At 37.4% G+C, this 20,699-nt stretch overlaps 3 protein-coding genes across 3 annotated transcripts; all 3 read left to right on the top strand.

The window, feature by feature from the left end:
- Positions 1-944: 944 nt before the first annotated feature.
- On the top strand, positions 945-7,862 carry rundc1 (RUN domain containing 1). The gene is made up of 5 exons (XM_059349009.1): positions 945-1,459; positions 3,161-3,319; positions 4,484-4,682; positions 4,815-4,910; positions 5,450-7,862. The coding sequence occupies exons 1-5, from the start codon at positions 1,067-1,069 to the stop codon at positions 6,310-6,312; spliced, it is 1,710 nt and encodes a 569-aa protein (XP_059204992.1). The 5' UTR covers positions 945-1,066; the 3' UTR covers positions 6,313-7,862.
- A 904-nt stretch (positions 7,863-8,766) lies between these two features.
- rpl27 (ribosomal protein L27) lies at positions 8,767-12,112 on the top strand. Its single transcript, XM_059349051.1, has 5 exons — positions 8,767-8,840; positions 9,374-9,456; positions 10,290-10,459; positions 10,841-10,951; positions 12,027-12,112. Exons 2-5 carry the CDS (start codon positions 9,376-9,378, stop codon positions 12,073-12,075), a joined length of 411 nt encoding a protein of 136 aa, XP_059205034.1. The 5' UTR covers positions 8,767-8,840; positions 9,374-9,375; the 3' UTR covers positions 12,076-12,112.
- A 1,761-nt stretch (positions 12,113-13,873) lies between these two features.
- ifi35 (interferon-induced protein 35) lies at positions 13,874-20,215 on the top strand. Its single transcript, XM_059348168.1, has 10 exons — positions 13,874-13,936; positions 14,267-14,293; positions 15,126-15,206; positions 15,835-15,993; positions 16,165-16,281; positions 16,375-16,513; positions 17,526-17,635; positions 17,719-17,902; positions 19,286-19,392; positions 19,468-20,215. Exons 2-10 carry the CDS (start codon positions 14,279-14,281, stop codon positions 19,675-19,677), a joined length of 1,122 nt encoding a protein of 373 aa, XP_059204151.1. The 5' UTR covers positions 13,874-13,936; positions 14,267-14,278; the 3' UTR covers positions 19,678-20,215.
- The last annotated feature ends 484 nt before the right edge of the window (positions 20,216-20,699 follow it).

Genomic DNA, 20,699 nt, shown 5'->3' with positions numbered 1-20,699 from the left:
TAAAAGCCTAAAAGTAGGGAACTTGTTTTTCTTTTAATTAAATATGAAATATAAAAAAATATCCATACGGCAAAGACTTTGTTGATTCCCACAGGGGTAATTAAAATGTTACAACAGTCTTAGAAGTGATAAAACAGAAAAAGGTATATTTCAATTAAATTATATCAATAAACAAATAATAATAAAAATCTACACATTACAAAAAATAAATCTCTATTAAAGCACAAATGACATGTAAAGATATTTAGCAAAAAATGTATATACATATAAATATAGGTAATATAGGTTTTAGTGTGAATGTTAAATATTACATATATTATATTAATTGTTTTTACATTCATAATAAATTTGTAGTCTATAATTACATATACTTTAAATTATATTAATTGCCAAGACTAAGATCTTTATAAACTTTGGACATTGTTTTAATAACATGAAACTTAAAAACATGTCTTAATATCTCATATATATATATATGATAATATTATTTTTTCTAAATGAATGCACAGTACAATACACGTGGTGCTTTTTAATGTTTTTTTCATGCTAGAATTTTTACATTAATGTTTTTTTAAACAATAATTACAATAAATAATAATACTTTTTAAAAAATTCATATTGCACTTTTAAAAGAGCATGCGTTTAAAACTGCTTCACTAGGCAAAAGTAAAATGAATAAAAAAATGTATGTGCACTTACAGCCAATATAATATTAAGACATTATAAAAATGTCAACCAAAAAAAGTAGTTTTTAAATGTTGTTTGAATGTTAATTATCTTACAATAAAATGCTCAAGATTATCCATTTCAAGTTTTAAGTGTTTTATAGATTAGGAAAGGCTTTTATTGTGAAGCCAAATATGCTAGACTTCCGGTGGTTTCCGATAAGTTTGACGTGTCTCTGCTTTGACGTGTGAGTCGTCCTTCCCAAGATGGCGTTACACCTGCTCCTCCGGTGGTAATCCTTGTTGTTGTCTGCGCAACGGCTGTGAACAGAGCACCAGGGACAGACTGTTAACAAACTGGAGACGTAGTTTAACACCTGGAGTAAACTCCGTCATCCAAAATGTCCACCGAGGAGCTGTCAGCCTCGGACAGCGAGGCTGCCTTCGCCACCGCCGGGGAGCGATGGGCACCGGTCGGCGCTGTGGCCAGCCCCGAGGATGAGAGCGGGAGCGGCGGCGCTGGCCAGCCGAAGCAGAGGCGCTCGTCCTCGGCCACAGAGGGGGAAATGGCCGCCCGGATGGAGAAGCTGGAAGAAGAGCAGGAGCTGCTGAACTCCTCTCTCCTCGCCCTCACCTCCCACTTTGCCCAGGTGCAGTTCCGACTGAAGCAGATAGTTCACGCCCAGAGCGAGGAGAAGGAGAGGATGCTGGCCGAGCTGGAGGAGTTCGCCTTCAGGGGCTGCCCGCATGTGGTGGGCTGCCGGGCTCAGGATGCCAAGCAGCTGGAGAACTCGGTGAGGCTCATGATCGTTATTTCATACTATACAACCACCATGACGCTACACACTCAGAGAGCATGCCAGGGAAAGATAACAGGTGTCAAAAACATTTCTTTGAAATTATAGAAAATACTTGAATTAATAACCATTGTCATTATCCTTATTACGCACATATAAGACGTTAGTGTAGTGTTTTTATTCATGACCACAGGTGTCTGCTTAGAGGCTGAAAAATGTGCGCGTGTCTTCAATAGGAGCTAAAAAGATAATTTAATTAATAGATGAGTCACCTGACAGAAAAAAATAACAACTATTGTGTTGTTATAGTTTATTAATTAGTTAATTTTGAGGCAAAGGCCTATAACAGTCCCCACATGCCAGGGCCCAGTGGTATATACATATTGATATTGTGATATGACATATGAGACTGTACATACATACATACATACATACATACATACATACATACATACATACATAAGATGTGGGATGTTCTAATATCAAAATATAGCACAAGTATTGTTTTTATATATAGTTTTTAAGTCTGCATTACAGTAAATTGATTGAACTTTAACTTATTTACCTTTACTCTCTTAGTCATTGTCTCCACATTACTGATACTGATTTATTATAAACAGTTTTATAAAAGCACCAACAGACAACCCTACAATATTGTTGCAATATTCAAATTCAATGTATTTGGTCCCAAATATTGTGATATTTTATTTTCTCCATTTTAACCAGCGTCTTATCTCAGAATAATTTCTTTATGTTGTCCATTTTGGGGTTAAAGACTGTTTCAAATACCACATAGGGATTTAAAAAATATTTTTAACGATTTTTGTCTTTTTTTTTTTAACCAGTAATAATAAATTATTTGAGAAAATACTTGTCAGAGACTCACAGAGATATTTAACATTCATGCATGCAATGATCTGCTGTCAGACACCTAAATGGATCCTATAATATACAATACTATATTAAATAGATTATAAAATATAGCAGGTTGACAAAGTGAGTCTCTGTGGTGTTAGACCCGGTCACTTTAACTGAAGTGATTTACCTCGGTGGCTGTGAGATTGCTGATTAAAACTGATTAAAACGCGCTTCTTGCGTCACACTCGCGGCTGCTGCGCCCACCTCTTCTGTTTTCTCATTGATCTCTTATCTTTGTTGGAAAATGTTGGCTTTGTGTTGGCTCACAGGGCTGCAGGCTCAATGAAAATACCTCCTGCAGATCACTATCTCTTTAATAAAGGCTTCTGTGTACACAACCATGTTGAAGCAACCTGCTTTGCCCCTGCCATTGTTTACACCCTGCTCCTTTACATTCAGTCTCAACTGACGTAAAGCCTCAGCCTCATATAATCATTGTTTGATTTGTTTCTTAACATATTCCCCACCCTAAAGGTCTTTTTATGTCATTTTTTCCCTGTTGCATGCTTTACTTGCAGGGCGATCTGGTGAGTATGATACCTGATGTGTTTTTGAGTGTTTGGTTTGTGTGTCTTTGTGTAAATGTTGTGACACAATCACTAAAAGATGCAGCTGAGTACATGATAAACTCCTGCACAGACCTGCTAAGTGCTGCTAAACTGTATCATGGATTTAAAACGGTTTTCATTCGTCGAGCTGTAACACACACTGTGTTATTTTGTGTCCTCTCTTGTCAGTAAAAATTAAAATCATTGTGTGTGTGTGTTATCCTCCTGCCAGAGTGAGAGAGAGAAGAGAGAGCGCCTGGAGGCTCAGCGGGAAAAACAGAAGGATCTAATTTTCCAACTGAAGACACAGCTGGATGATCTGGAGCGCTACGCCTATCAGGAGGGCAGCTATGACTCGCTGCCACAGTCTGTCGTCATGGAGAGGCAGAAGGTGGGATTGTGGAAATATACTGATGACACTCGAACTGGGTTTAATCCTGTCACATGTTGATATGTCAAACCAGCTACAGGTTGTCTGATCTGCCTCATGCTTAAAGGGAAGGTTCAGATTTTTTACAGCAGGCTTGTATGATGGTATTTATCCATCGTCAGTGTATTACCTACAGTAGATGTGGTCAGCACGTCCTCAGATTAGAGAAGCAGGCAGGAGTACTGATGGAGAAGCTAAGTAATGCAGTAACATCAATCATCAGTTTAAGTGTATGCTATATTTAGAATATTTTCACCACATTAGCTTGCCATTAGACAACCCTGTTTAAGTTTACGATGCGTAATTGAAGCCGTTATCTATGCTGTCTTCAAAGCCACCAGAATCCATTGACAAAAACAGTAATTTTACCCTGCAGAAAACAGGAGTTGTTGATCTACTGCTGCTTCAATCGGTTCGTTTATTTGTGTTATTGTATAGCTTTGGTGAATCACAACTAACCCTTTAAAACACCAAAGTCACAATAACACAAACTGACTAACTGTTTGAGGCAGCGGCAGACCAGGAGCTACAGTGTTCTGTGGGGTAATATTAGTGTTTTTGTCAATGGAGTCTGGTGGCTCTGAAGAGAGCATAGATAACCTGTCTGGTGGCAAGATAAAGCGGTGAAAATATTGTAAATATAGCATAAACTGATGCTGATTTTTAGGTGGCTAAAATATGAATAGCTGCTCCCCCCATCCACAGCAATACATTGCTTATGATTGACTGCCTGCTTCTCCAAACTAAGGGCATGCCGACCGCCATCTACTGCAGGTAATACACTGATTATAAATAAATACCTCATACAACCCTGCTTTAAAAAATCCAAACTATCTTTTTAGATTACAACAGATATAACAGCCCAACAAATATAATCTATAACACAAATGTATCACATCTCACTTGTCTGTTATGTTGAGCACATAATGTGGTGTTTACACATTTCAGATCAGGTGTAACGAGTCTGTTCTTAAAATGCTTCAGGCTTTGGTGTTTCTCATGCAGAGAAAAAGCAGTTACACATACAATGGCTCATCCAAAACCTGCTTTAAAATGTTTGTATTATCACTCCTTTCTTTTACCAAGATATCTACCTGATCAGTTAGTCTCTTTTTATTTTTTCAGGTCATCATTGACGAGTTGATCAAAAAGCTGGATGTGAACCTGAACGAGGACATTGGGAATCTGACACCGGAGGAGCTGAGACAGAGAGTGGACGCTGCCATCGCTCAGATAGTGAACCCAGCAAGGGTGAAAGAGCAGCTGGTGGATCAGCTCAAAACCCAGATCAGAGACCTGGAGATGTTCATCAACTTCATTCAGGGTACACAGTCTCACACACAGCACAAGCTGCCATTCAAGTGGATGATAATTTCCTGTTTCATTGCAGGGCCTGCTCATTTGCTATTCAGTGTTTTATCGGATTAATGAATGTCTTTGCTTTTCCTTTCTAAAGATGAAGTGGGGAACCCTCTCCTTTCAGATGGGGCACACAGTCAGCAGCCACAAGCTGCAGGGAGCAACGCCAGAACTCCGGGTGGCAAAAAGAAAGGTCAGTCTGTTCAAATCAACCTCTAACTGCAGGTATCATTAAATGTTTGTGTCTGTCTTAATATGTACAGCATCTGCCACGCTGTAGAGTGTTGCACTAAAGACCTAACTGTTTGTTTTAACTGTGTTTTTCTTGCTTCTTTTACTTGTTTACTTTGCACATTTTTCTCCTTGTGGTCTGTTTTTTCTGTGCAAGATATAAGTCCTGCACCTTTTATGGAAACACCACAACCGTGGCTAGAAGTGTGAACAATTCAAAAAAGTGTTCATGCAGAATAACACAGTTATAATGTCATAAATCATTAAAAAAAAAAAAAGTGCAAGTTAAATTTTCTTCGATACAAGAAGTGCAGAGTTGAATGTTTTTTACAGGATTTGGTTAGTGCAAACAGTTCAGTGATTATGATGAAATATACATTTTTTAAACTCAGTTTTGTTGTGACACAGTATGTGGGGTACAGAGGGTTATAAAAAGCACTTTTACTAGAATTGTTGTTCACCTCCATTGTGAGCATAATCTGATTCTCCACCTGTCTGCAGTGGACCCAGAGCAGGCCCAGAAGATGCGAGAGACTGGCCTGCAGCTGATCCAGAAGGCGCTCGCCGTGCTGCAGATCTTTGCTGCGAGTCAGTTCGGCTGCGGGCCCGGCCACGTTCCCCAGAACATCTGGCCTCAGGAGTCAGGTGTGCAGGATTATGGGCCCCTGCTGCAGCGTCTGGAAGTGGCTGTGGACAAGGTGCGAGTGCTGAGCTCCAGCAGACAGCCGTCGCTGGAACACGTCGTCAACTACACAAGCAACTCTGCGCTGGGACCTCGAGACGAGCTGACTGCGTCGGTGAGGAAGGAGCTGGCGATCGCTCTGAAAGACTTGTTGTCCCACGGCCTCTTCTCCCCCTCTCAGACCATGAGCCTGGTGCTGGCACCCATCTCCTGCCTGCTGCCTTACAGACCAGCACCACAGACCATGCACCCGTGGGAACTCTTTGTTAAATACTACCACTCCAAAAACGGGAAGGCCTTTGTGGAGGCCCCAGCCCGCCAGCTGTCACAGTCCTTCAGCCTGCCTGTAGGGGGCGGCCCAGTCACAGTCACCCCTAAACAGTCTCTGCTGTGGGCAATCCACACCGTGCTGAAGGAGCATGGACGCTACAAACGAGGACCAGACACAGAGTTCAAAGCGCTGGTGTGCATGGCGCTCAACGAGCAACGGCTGGTGTCGTGGCTCAACCTGCTGTGTAAGTCTGGCACTCTCATACACCCGCACTACCAGTCCTGGAGCTACATGGCTCAGACCGGCTTTGAAGGAGCCCTGCGAATCCTGGGTCGCATCAGCCACCTCAAATTCAACCTCCCAGTGGACCTGGCTGTCCGGCAGCTGAAGAACATTAAGGATGCTTTCTGAGGAGGCGACACATCTATGAAAAAGTAACAAAACATATCTCAGAAACCAAGTATTTTATCAGCTAAACTACACTGCTCTTACCTGGCATTCAGGACCAAAAGCATGACTTTGTGCTTCAAGTATGTGACCTTTTAAAGGTTATTTAAGTAGCCACCCATCTTAAAGTAAAGTGCAAGTGTGATTTGATGTATACAGTACATGCATGGACGATTCTGTTGTGTGAGCTTCAGCCATGAGCAACCGTTATCTGCATATGTTTAAGATGCCAAAATGCCAAATGCTACTCGTACTGTAAACATGCCTTAGAAGAATGGAGATTACCTCACGTTTAGAGAAGCCTTCCTGACCTTTGCGACCTGTGCTCATCATACTGTAACATTCCCCCCGTGTGTACATGATGGTGTCCGAACCTATGCAGCAAAAGAAAGAGGTTGGATGCGTACAGTAAGCAGTACTGTAATGTGGTCACCGAGAACATCTAAGGAGCATAAACTCGATACTGTGGCTTCTACACAGTAACAGGAGCTTGTGTGACTCGGTCCAGTGTTCACAGTGGAAAGTGTGGTATGACATTCATTATTCTGGTGGTAAATCATGTGTAGCAGATTGGTTGATCATAAAGCACTCAGGTCAGCTTGAAATTAAACATGTCACACCTCTCAGTTTCCATCATGATGCAAACGTGAAGCTTACATGTTGTGCCCACAAATATGCGGCTCCATGTTAGAATCTACAAAGCTGTTATCACTTTTTGCACGTTGTGTTTCAGGTGTGTTAGACCCTGTAAGAACTGCTGCTTTTCTCCTATTCCAGGTGTAGTTAAATTAAAAATGAAATGACGGTGATATTATATTATAAGAATAATCTTATATTCCATATGTGACATGATTGTAGGATTTAAAAGGTTTCCTTTTGTTTCCTTTTTCAGAGAAATTTGTTTTTATCTTCCTGAGACAGCTGAGTTGCACGATATTGTTAAATGCTGAATGTACAAACCATAGATGCTATTAAACTGAGGTTTAGTTTATATCTGCTGTATGTTTCCCTGCTGTTTACAGGATTGAAACGTCAGTGTTCCTGGGCCCAAATGTATGTATCAAACCTGCTGATGTAACATCACTGCGTTTGTATTCACTGAGATAAAAACTTGTGCACATTGTGACTCGAGTGCACCTTTTAAAGTTTATTTTATGTTACTGTGTAAATGGAAACTCTGTGTTCTGTTTGGGCTATGTGTCGTAAACATAATGCTATATTTAGCACACTATTTTCCCAGATGTTGTGTTTTGTTCAGCTGTTATGTTGTGATTTATGTAAAGAAACTTTTATTTATTGCATCGCATGTTTTAGCTGACATTTAACACATCAGAACACTTTGCTTGAAACATTAGACACACTGAATAATTTAAATTGTGCTATTTATATTATTTTTATTTAATCTCTTTAATCACAACTAATATATTGGGAGATATGAATTTTGTTTATTTTTGTTTTATTATCATGTTCAATGCATACATACAGCTGCAAACAAATTAAACATTGTAACTAAACTGTTGTGCTGCTCATGAGTATTTATTCTTTCAGGTTTAAAGAAATCCGGAAACAAAACTTTACACATTATCGATTTTATTTTGTTTTAATGGGAATCTTTTTCCCAACTTTTCTGAACACATTTCACAGAGTGACAGAACACCTTGGATGAGCCTTCTGTTGTGTTGTTTAATTGAAAATACTTCAAAAGAAGATAAAAAATAAATTAAAATGTTACTGTGTAAATGGAAACACTGTGATCTGTTTGGGCTATGTGTAGTAAACACAATGCTATATTTAGCTTCCAACATAGAAATATAAATATATTTTAAAAACTAAAGCGCAAAAGGCATAGTCATCCCTTTCTAAGACGAATGAGAATCAGAAAACTTTTTTTAGATTTAGCAATTTATTTTCTGAAAATATAATTTGTTGGGGATCTAAAAAGCTGAACGAAATATAAAAATATGTATTTGTATTTTTTTGTAAATGTATGTAATTTGGATTAACAAACACAAAAAATACATTTGAGAATCTTAAAATTATAAATTATTTTTTTCACTCTCACTTTAGTAATTTTTTTGAAAGAAGGAATTTTACATGTTACATTTGATGATAAAGATGTAATATATTCCACAACTAAATGCTGTGGGAAAAAATATTTTAATAATAATATAGAATTCCCCACTAAATAAACTAAATAAATAAACTAAATCTATCTATCTATCTATCTATCTATCTATCTATCTATCTATCTATATCTGTCTGTCTGTCTTTATGTTAAATATATATATATTTTTTTTTTTCTAAAAAGAGGGACATTTTTAGCCGCCAAGCGATGTGTGATGTATATTTTAATCAAATAAATAAATGAAATAAAACGAACTTTACAAACCGAAAACTACACCCGGAAGTGACGTGCTCGATCGGCCGTGTCAAAGTTCACGGAAACCTTCTCGGCTTCCTTTCCTGTTAGCGGTGGCCGTAGAACAGCATCAGTGAGTTAAACTTCCCTTCAAATAATCTTCATCCATCGCTCCAAATCTGGGCGATTTAACTGTTTTTGTCATATCACACTTACGACAAACACTCGGTTATCTAAGCTGAGCCTGTTATTTGTGTGTGTTTTTAATCGACAAAGGCAGAAAATGAACGTTTATTGCAGCGCTTCGTCTCCGTATCGCTCATTTCAACATGGCAGCAGTCCGTTAAATACGCTGACTATAGACTCTTTAGACTCTTTATTGTACTGTTTGGTGTCAATGTAACTGAAGTAGGTATAACCGTTTGATCTAAGGCGTGTGTAAGAGCTAAATTAACATTAAAATCTATAAATTGAATAGTAGTTAACCTTTCTGTATGCTAATGCTAGCCTAGCCGGCTAATCAGGCAGCAACAACGAGTCCAGAACTTTACCTTTCCCAGAGGTTCAGCGTTTGCTTCTGTCACGTTTACGCATTAAATATTTCTTGTGGAGTTTACTCTTTGTTGTGGTGATACATGAGGTTGACATTGTTTCTTTTTGTGCCAGACATGGGCAAGTTCATGAAGCCTGGGAAGGTGGTGATGGTCCTAGCTGGACGCTACGCCGGGCGCAAAGCCGTCATCGTCAAGGTAAAACATGGCTCTAGGTGGATGTTGTCTACTGTTTGGACAGCCTAATCTGCAAAAACAAAATTCCCTGAACATGTAGGCCTCAGATCAGGTACATAACACTTTATTCACTGACAGCTTCCATGTACATCTGCAAGGGATTGACTGCCTTTTTCAACATATATAAATGGGCCTATCTACTTTGGTATATAAAGCATCTGGTCACATTAATCACTCCATGTTCATTTCAGAAATCTTCCCCGCTGCACCATTGTTTACACATTTCATTGTGATGTGTGTGTATATTTGGACATGGTAGAAACATGTTTATTTTTAAGCTTTTTATTGAGCTTTGTTCTTGCATTTCCATTTCTGTGTATGCACATTGTAGAGCTGTAACAATATGTTTATAAAGTTGATAAGGAGATGGCCACTAATTTCTATTTTAATCACGGAGTAAGTGCTTTAGTAATGTTATTAGCTAAAGCCAGACACTAGATGGTGTCCTGCTTCTTAAATGTTAACATTACAACCTGCGCAGGGCATTTTTCACTATTTTCTGACATTTTAATGACAAAACTATCGAAGGAGTTGTAAATGATGTAATGGCAGATTAATTGGTGATGGTAATTATCACTAATTGCAGATCTAGTACATTGAAAGGAACAAAGTCATTTCTTGTACATGTCAACATACTATACCAATGAAAATTACACTAACGATAAATGGCACTTTCCACATTCAGATGTCAAGTATGTGAAATTGCAGGATTTATGATGCAGCTGCGCTGGTTTTCTGTTGTGTATGGTGGTTGCCTAATGTCATAGTCCCTTTTTGTTATTGTCTCTTTGCAGAACATTGACGATGGCACAACCGACCGTCCTTACAGCCACGCTCTGGTCGCAGGCATCGACCGCTATCCCCGTAAAGTGACCACAACCATGGGCAAGAAGAAGATTGCCAAGAGGTCCAAGATCAAGGCTTTCGTCAAGGTGTTCAACTACAACCACCTCATGCCCACCAGGTCGGTGTCTTTACTCATGTATCTCATGATACTTGATAAGATATTACGTTGTTTTACTTGTACATTGATGTACTGCAGCATATTTCAAGTGCTTATTATTCCAACAATACAAATGTGAGATGTTTATTCGCTAAGGATTGTCTTGCAGAATTAAATTATGCACTTCCAAGCAATCGTCAGTTGTCGGAATATGTGTGATGCTTGATTTAGTGTAGTTTAGGGAAATATGCTATTTATTTTGGGGGGGTTTTTTTCTTTAAAAGAGGTGGAACACTCTTTCAGAAGCTGTTTATTACCTGATGATCATCCTGCTTACCTACTCAAGGAGTTCTGTTCAGGATTTAAATAACAATGTTTCATTGTTGCTCTTGTCTCCTTCAGATACTCTGTGGATATTCCTCTGGACAAAACTGTTGTCAACAAGGATGTCTTCAGGGATCCTGCTCTCAAACGCAAAGCCAGGCGAGAGGCCAAGGTCAAGTTTGAGGAGAGGTGAGTGTCTTATACTCTGTCGGATTCTCAACTTCAGTGTGGATCTAATCCACATATTCTGATTGGGCCTTTTAAGAGAACATTCAGACAAAAAATGGCACAGTGTCCAGAGTTCAGCTAGATATTACCTTCATCACATGCTGATAAGTAAGGTGACACGACTTGAATCCTAAATGCCTTACACTCATTGGACCATGTCTTTTTGAATGCTTGAATCATTTAAAAAAAAATAAAATGCTAATTATGTTTTGGAATAAAGCTTTGATTGTCTGTCGTCATATTTTCTGATGACAAATGATGCCAATCCTGTTTCATTGTTAAATTGCATGCAACACATTTATTTGCTCAGGCCCTCCTTGCACCCTTCAGCCCCTCCACCTCACTCTCTGCTAGGAGCCTTTGCAGGGAGGAGAGTGGACAGCAGCTCTGGAGATTGGTGCTCAGTTTGCACCTTTTAGCAACTCAAATTGAGCCAGGGATCACAGCAAGCTTGGTTGCCAGTGACAGCACTGGGCATAACCAGCAAAACATAGTTTGCTGATCAGTCAGGGCGGTTCGGGATCAGAACCCCGGTGTTGGGATTTGAGCTGGCTGAATTTGAGTTGCTAAACTCGCTGACTGAAGGTCCATCTCTGGCACTTCTGTCCAATCTTCTTCTGAAAAAGCCTCCTAATAATGGGGAAAGAGGCGTATCATTGGAAACATTCCTACACAGCCACCACTGAAATACAATTCTATAAAATGATATATTAACGTATCTTGCAACTGTTCTGTGATACAAGGTTTTAACAGAATCTATTGACATCAAATGTTTTAGAATTTGTCAATGTTATGAGTGAGGCTTCAAAACAATTTGGTACAGCCCTATTTAAGTGTTATAATCCTCAGAGAAACCTCTGTAATTCGACCAAAAAGCCTTCCAGTTGCCACAGATTGATTATAGATGGATACTAGTTTACATTTGTTTCCCAGGCTTCATACAGTTTAGCTCTGTTACAAAAAGGTGTGCTTTTGTGATGTTTTCAGAGCTAATGTGCTAAACATGTTTTTTTTTTTTTTTTGTTTTTTTTTAAAGGTACAAGACGGGCAAGAACAAGTGGTTCTTCCAGAAGCTCAGATTCTAACTTCACTCGGTTTCACAAATAAATGTTTAAAAATGGATTTTGACTGTCGACTCGTTATTGATCAAATCTCACCTGGTGAACAAGCTGTCTTTAATAAACTGATCACTCCTACTGGACTGGAAGATAAATATTGTATACTACTGTATTTGTTTTTGACAACTTTAGTAAAATTCTTTGAGACTGATTTCCCCAAAACATGATGTTAAATACCGGTATTTGTTATAAACTGCTCAATTGATGCTAAATGGACTCCAGTTTGAGCAGTTAACAGAAATACTGCTGACAATAAACTAATATGTATGTTTCTTGTTGCATACGAAGTACTTTAGGTACATTAGGGCAGATTTTATTCGTATTGACTAGTATTTTTATGGTACGGTGTTTTACTGAAGTATTGGATGTGAGTTCTACTTCACCATTTGAAGACCCTGCACTTTGTACAAGGGTGGAATGTAGTGATGGGATGATGATGATACCTCAAGGAGTGTATTGACACTACACAAACTGTCAGCACTGTATTGACACTGTGTTGGTCACTCAATAGTGCCCCCTGCAGTAGTTATAAAATCATTGCAGGTAAACAAAATTAAAATGAGATGGAAAAGCTAACATGCTGCAAAGCCAAGATCAGCCTGTGAAATATTTAATCGCCAGTCCTTTACTTAAAATATGATCTCATCATTGTATAATTTCATTTGCTGAGTTCAATTTGTTTGCTGAGTTAAGTTAATGAGAAAAGTTTACAATTTGCTTAAAACCTTGTTTGTGTAAATGCTAAACTGAGTTGGTATGTAAAATATAGCGAATTTGTCTGTAATAAAATTCAGAGTTAAATTATTTGACTGGAGAAGACTTCTTGGAATGATCCATGAAGTCAGTGGAACAAGGTGAGGCAAAGCAAAAATCCAACAGCAACAGCAAAACTCCATCCAACAAACCCACAACATGTCGATACAGTGTGTTCCCTTATAAACACACTTTGGCGCAGCACTTCGAAACGACACACTACCTGTATCGGTCACATGATTTTTTTTTAAAGCAATACACGCACCAATACGGGGTTTCACTCTTGTGCGCTTGGCACAGAGCTGACGCACCAGTGTTGTTCGTCCCATCACTAGTGGAATGTAACTAAGTGCATTTACTCAAGTATTAAAAGCATGACTTTTTTTTTTACTCTTATTTGAATGCAATTATTAGATTCAGATTCCATACAAATAAATCTAGTCATGATGGGTTATAATAGATGAAGCTACTCAGCAGTATATAATAGAAATAAGCCCCACCTTTACTTTAAATATGTTTTGCACTTTGACTATGATTTTGAACGCAGCACTTTAACTTCCACAGAGAACTAGTATTGCTACTTCTGCAGATGTAGTTACATTAAAAGCAACTGGAAGTATTCAGATCTTTTGCTTAATTACCGTAGCAATACTACAATTAATAACTTATAAAAAAGGAAAGGTCCTGCATTCAAAATCTTAAAAGACAATAAATATATATATATATATATATATTTCAATATATATATAAATATATATTAATGTTGCAGCACCAAAAGTTAAAGCTCATTTTAATTACTTTATTTGTTGCTGCAAGATGAAGTAAAACGTATATTTCCCTCTGAGATGTGATGTGTTGAGCTATAAATCGTCATAATTACAATAAAAAATAAATTAGTTGTATAAGTTTGGTTGTTTGTCTCTAATGTGCGGAGTCCGTCTTTCCGATAGCGCTTGAATGCAGCAGCGCCCCCTGCTGCCAAGTACGAACGGCTGCGGCGTTCAGGGCCTCTCCCTTCTGTTAAAAGGAAACCGAAAGAATAAATGTGATTCAAGGCGAGGATCTTCGACTCGAGGTGAGTTTAAAAACAACCGGCGTTTAATAAAAGCGAAAAAAAATAGTTAAATTTAGCTCCACACGTCAATATAACGACAACGTGTAAGTTTTTAGATGTCATAAGTCTCGCCAAGACTTATTTAGTGTTTTAAGAGTTGTTGAGAAACCGGTTTGTTTTGTTATCTGAAAGCAGGGCCTACAGTTTATCTGTATAACTTTATAGTTTAGTTTAAGAGTTTTTTCTTATTGACACAAAGTCTTTAGGCCTTCTGTATGTTAATGAGTAGATTTAATTCACAGATGTTGACTGACAGCCTGAAAAACTGTAATATTTTGTGATTGATTGCAGGTTACTTTTACGATGGCTTCTGACGAGGTGAGACGTCATTTCGCTTCATGTTTTCCTGTTGTTTGTCTACTTTATTATGTTGTTTAATATAAATATTACACATTCATTCACTGAATATGTCCGTAATGTTCTTGTTACCTCTGTGGGCTGAACTTGCGAGCATGTTTGTAACATTCCTGTTGTTTTATTTTATTTTATTTTTGTCATCACATACTTGTAATCAGAGGTAGTAAAACTAATCATTACTATTTATTTATTTATTCTTAACTTTGTTACAGGTAAAGTTCTGCATTCACATAGTTTTTTTTTTAAGTAAAAGTACAAAAACAAACCTTCAAGTACCAAAAGTGAAAGTAGGCCTTATGCAGAATGGCCTATTTCAGAATCTTTTTTTTCTCAATTACTTTTTCATAATTATTGATGCATTAATGAGTATATCACATGTTGCAGCTGGCAAATATTGAGCTATTCTTAATTATTTTATATGCTGCGAGGTAGATTAATCTTCAATAATACATAATTATTTATTTGTTGATTATATGTTGCATTATTAATCTGAATCTGCAAAGTAATTCAAAGTTCAACATTTGCCTTTGAAATGGCGTGTAGTAGAAGTAAAAAATTGAATTAAATGTGAATACTCAAATAAAGTACATAAAAATTGCTATATTTACTTTCCACCAGAGGTAATAATGCTACTTTCACTTTAAATTAACTTATCCTCATAAAATGTTTTCTTAAGGAAAGTTTCTCTGCAATAAACACCCCAAATTTTGAACTTTTAATGTTATTATTATTATTAAATTAATATGAGATATTTATTTATATGTATTTATTCCCTTAATACTTTGTGTTTCAGGATTTCTCTCTAGTTATGGAGCTCACAAAACCATCTGAGGAAACTCTGGAGGGAGTCAAGGCGTTAATCACCAACTACAAGGTAAACCTCCTTATATGTTGGAGAAAACTATAGTGTGACTTGTTGTGCATTCATGGTGTGTTAACATTAAATAAATGAGAGAGAGATTTCAATGTACAGAGCAGGAAACAAGATAAGAAATCAAAGCACCGAATGAAAACATTATGTACACCTGTTAAATATATGAGATTCAGAATCAGAATCATTTGTTTTAATGTACACGTACAAAGGAGAAATAAAAGTAAAAAGTAATAGAATAACCATGTACAGGACGTGCAGTAATATTAAACAGGGATAACTTATAAGTTACCCACTATAAAACATATACATTATACAGGAATACTACAAGTATAAATAATATGGTACATAAAGAAATGTAAATGTCTAGTAACTCTTGCAATAAAGATAAAAAAAATAACAATAAATATTAAAAGGGATGTGCAAAAGTTTGCATGACCCTTGTGTAAGTAACAAATATTTAAGTTCAAGTTTATTACATGAATCTTTGCAATGACTCTGTACAAAAGGACAATTTAACAAACAAAAATCCCAAATGAAACTATGCATTATAGTATTAGAAAAATAAAATGTACAGTACACAAAGTGTGTCACTTTCATTTAGCATTAAAAAGAATAAAATGCTTCACAGAAAATGCACGAGCAGCTGATGGAGGAGCAGAAGGAGCTGAAATCCTGCAGGAACGACCTGCAGGACATGACCAACAAGTGCAAGCAGCGCTCCGTCAGACTGACCCAGGGTCTGAAGGAGGACGAGCGCTCGTACAAAGAGCAGATTGGAAAAGAAAACGTATGGATTCACTCTCTCTCATTATTTTTTAACATGTATTACAGTGAAAATAAGAAGATGCAAGATCATCCAAATTTGGTGAATCATATCCCAGCTGCAGTATCCGATATAAGTATCAAAATAATCACAATTGTTCAGTCGTACTTAGACGTTTTCTTTTCTGTCCTGCAGGAGAAGCTGAACCTGATGATGCAGGAGGAAGGAGAACTGCTGAGGGAGATCCAGAGAATGGAGGAAGCTCTGAAGAAGGAAGGAGCCAAAAGCGACCATCTGAAGCAGCAGACTGACGTACGTTTATCTCCCTCAGCACAGTCAGTCAGACAACCAAACTTTGCAGTCAGTGACACGCTCAGTGAACCTGTCCTGTCCCTCTGGTTTCAGGTGTTCTCTGCCGTACCGGAGAGGGAGGTCGTCTTCACCGGCCTCACAGGAAACGGAGCCGACACGTTTGAAATTAAGCCGCACATCGTTTACCCGATGGAGGGCGGGACGGTTCTGATCACGTTTGAGGAGGAAGTGGGTGAGTTTGTCAAAAAGGTGCCGTTGCTTTCTTTCCATTCATCTACATTTGTTTGAGGAATTTCTTTTGTTTGTAAGATATTCCAATGTGTGATCTGTATGGTTTTGCCAAAAAATTTACTTTTTGAAGGGTCTAGGCATATGTCATTGTCAATTACGATTTTGGCCTCCAGTGATTGAAAACAAAATAATTGAGATAAAATTAACATTTTGGTTAAAGTTAAATAAATGCATGATTCCAAAGCCAATGAGTAATCATGTTAACCCCTTTTCTGTGGTGCAGGGCAGTGGATTTTTAGGGGGAGACAGCAGGTCAAGAGTAGATGCCACATATAGAAGTGGTGGACATCATCTGAAAGCTGGAACCTGAAGATTAATTTGAGAATTTTTCTAGATATAAGAATTGCTACATATGCTCTGAGTGCTCTAGGTCTCTAGTTTGTGGTTGTAAAGTTTCATGAGTCTGTAATCAAGCTAGAGGTCACAGCAGCTCATTTTGTAAAGCAAAATTATGTCATATTTGAAATTTCAGAGCTTTCACTGCAACAAAATGCTACTTTGGGGACTAACATCATCACACATGAATAAAAATGGGCTCGTTGAATCCACTTGTCTCAATGTTCCAGTGGTATCTAATTTACAGTATTACAGTAATACAGTAAGCGGGAAAATGTTTGTCGTCTATTGTATTGCATTGGAAAATTGAGTATTTTGTGCCATAAACTGCTTTGTATTAGCATAACATTGACCGGTATGTAAAGAGGAAACTTGTGGGTACCAATAGAACCCATTTTCATTCAGAGATCTTGAGGTCAAAGGTCAAGGGACCCCTTTCAAAAGGTCTGTCAGTTTTTCCCTCCCTATATTTTAGAGCATTATTGCACTCCTTTCTGACAAAATGTTGTGAAATATCACAACATGATACCAATGAACTCCTTCAGTTTCACTGCTCCAGTAAATCATCCAATTTTACTGGAATTGCTGATTAAACTCTGTCCACCTCCCATCATCAGTGGCCAAGAAGATCCTGGACCTGAAGAAGCATAAGGTGGATCTGGGCTCAGAGTGCAGCATCACTGTGGAGGCCAGACCAGTTCACCTGATGCTGCCCAGACTGGTGGAGGTAAAACAAACAGCCCTTATCTAAACTCCTCTTTGAGTCTGATCAGTGTTATTTCCTTTGAGTGATCCGTGTCCGTCCTGCAGATCGACACTGAGGTGAGTCCTCAGCACGTGTTGATCTCGGACCTGCCCGAAATAGATCCTGAGACGCTTCTGAACAAGCTGGAGATCCACTTCTCCAAACAAAGACACGGCGGTGGAGAGGTGGACAGCTGTGAAATGCTGCCTGACTCTGGGACCGTCGTCATCTCGTTTGTGGAGAAACACAGTGAGAAAACTTCTGTTGAATGTTGATGAATGTTATTTATGGGACATTAACTGCGGGGAAAATTATTCAGAACATTGAAGACTCCAGCTCATCATTAAAGCCAAAAAAATGAATCCACACGTATTTTACAATACTATTAATAGCATTTTCATTTCATTTGTACATGGTGTTTTATTCTTTATGTCCCTGAGTGCATCTTAATTGTAGCAATTGAGTATCAGATGTAAAGTTCTCCAGAAGTCAAACTATAGTATGGTCTTTTTTTGTTGTTTGTTAATTTTTTGGCATCCTATGATATCATGTTTTTCTGTCATTTTTTGAAAGAGTTTACCATAAAAATGCATAAAACTGACTCTAATAAGGAAATTTTATTTGAATTTGGGGCATTTTAAAATTTAAAAGACTTTTTCCAGAAAAAATTCATACTATAGTATGTCGTTGTCTTTCATTTTTGGACATGGTGTCATTTCAGGATAAATTATGTGATAATATGTATGAACAGAATATATTTGGGCCATACAAAGCACTTTAAGGCATTTTAAAATTTGACCATTTTTGACAGAAAAAGTCGTACTATAGTATGTCTTTTTTTGCTTCGAATTTTGGACTTCCTATAACATGGTGTTTTTCTGTAATTTCTGGATAAATTATGTGATAATATGTATATACAGACTATTATACATCATTTTAAAAACATTTTAAGGCATTTTAAAATTTGACCATTTTTGACAAGAATCGACACTATGACTGTTTTTCTCCTCCAAATTTTGGACATCCTATAATGTGGTGTTTTTCAGTGATTTCTCGCCATATTGTGTTATAATGTGTATCAACAGACATTAATACATACATTTTAAGCATTTTTAGACATTTTAAAATTTGACAATTTTTGACAAAAAATGACATACTATACTATGACTTTTGTTTTTCTCTCCAAATTTTGGACTTCCTATAATATTGTGTTTTTCTGTCATTTCAGGATAAATTATGTGATAATATGTATCAACAGACTATATTTAGGCCATTTTAAGCACTTTTAGGCATGTTAAAATTTTAAAATTTTTGACAAAAAAACCCAACACTATATAGTATGACTTTTTTTCTCCACATTTTGGACACCCTATAATATGGTGTTTTTTTGTCACTTTTTGTCAGATAATACTTAAATATGCATCAACAGACTCTAATAAAGCAATTTTATAAATTTGGGGCATTTTAGAATTTTATTACTTTTTTCTGGACATCCTGTAATAGAGTATTTTTCTGTAATTTTTGGAAAGATTTGACCATAACATGCATCACCAGATTCTGATAAGGCAGGATGTATTGTCTAGGCTTGGTTTTAATCTGAGTCACAGCTGATGAAACTCTTTCTTCCATCAGTTGCCAGAGGTTTGACAGACCAAGAGTACCACGATGTGAAGCTGCAGCAGAAGATGCACAGAGTGAGGGTGACTCCTTTCATCAACGGGAAGATTACAGACCTACAGGTGAGCATTGTGAAGAGAAAAGAAGCGGTCAAATATATGATGCTCTTTTGCTGACAGTATGTTTTCCTCCTCCAGGCCAAGCTGACGCCGTGTGCACGGACGCTGCTGCTGACGGGAATCCCCGCTATCATGGAGCAGGAGACGCTGCAGGACCTGCTGGAGATCCACTTCCAGAAAATCCAAAACGGGGGCGGAGAGATCGAAGCGTTCCTCTACAACCCGCTCGGTCAGCAAGCCTCCGCCCTGTTTGAGGGCGTCCCAACAGACTCAGAAGAGGACGAGTAGTTACAGTTTATTCTTTTATTCTGTTTTCACACCTTTTCTGATGGAAATCTGTTTGATTTACTACAAATCTTAAATATTCTCTGTACTTGAAAAAACTGCCTTACATTTTTTCTAGAACAAATCTCCTGTAAGTATTGGGAAATCAATTCAATGAATGGAACACTTAAATTATATTAATACGAGGAATGTATAACTGGGTTTTTTTGTTTAGTTATTTAAAAATTAATGGCTATGACAAATGCAGTGTAATTACAATTATGCAATAATCAACAAGTATTCTGTCCTTTTTGCACTTTTATTACATGATAAAAATGTAAATGGCCTGCAGTAACACATTATTAGTTTGTCCATTTTGCATCAGTGCAATTAAAATGTAAAGTGATTCAGACTCACATGCTTTCTTTCTGAAAATGTGCTGCAGTCTATAGGTTCATTTTTATTTTCTGAATGACATTGATCTCAAATTGACCTGCTAAATAACCAATTAAAAATGAATGTATGCATTTCTCAAGATAAATAAACTATTACTTTACACGGGTACACACAGTCTTGATTGTTTTTGTTTTATTTCAGGTAGAAATTTAACAGGTAAAGTTTAAATATAAAATTTTTTGAGTGTTTATTTGGGAGTTTAGGTGCACAATGAAATCATCTTCTGCAAATAAACCCTTTAAAAACAGAAAATGACCACTGATGTGATTAAAATGAAGCACAAGAAGAGACTGAACCATACTGAACTCAGGTTTATTGTAAAAGCATTAAAGCCTTTACAGACTTATTTTTGAGGGGGTCATTTTTTGATATCCAATAATATGGTGTTTTTCTGTCATTTCTGGCCATATTTTGCTCTAATATGCATCAACAGACTATAAATAAGCCATTTTAAGCATTTTGGGGAATTTTAAAATTTGACTCTTTTTGACAAAAAATGCTATAGTATGACCTTTTTTTGAAGGGGTCGTTGCACAAACACAAAACAATAAATGAAAATATCATCTCCTGCAAATTAACCCATACAGAAA

This window comes from Centropristis striata, chromosome 13 (genome assembly GCF_030273125.1).
Source record: "Centropristis striata isolate RG_2023a ecotype Rhode Island chromosome 13, C.striata_1.0, whole genome shotgun sequence".
NCBI lineage: Eukaryota > Metazoa > Chordata > Actinopteri > Perciformes > Serranidae > Centropristis > Centropristis striata.
This window is presented reverse-complemented; position numbering and strand designations above follow the sequence as displayed.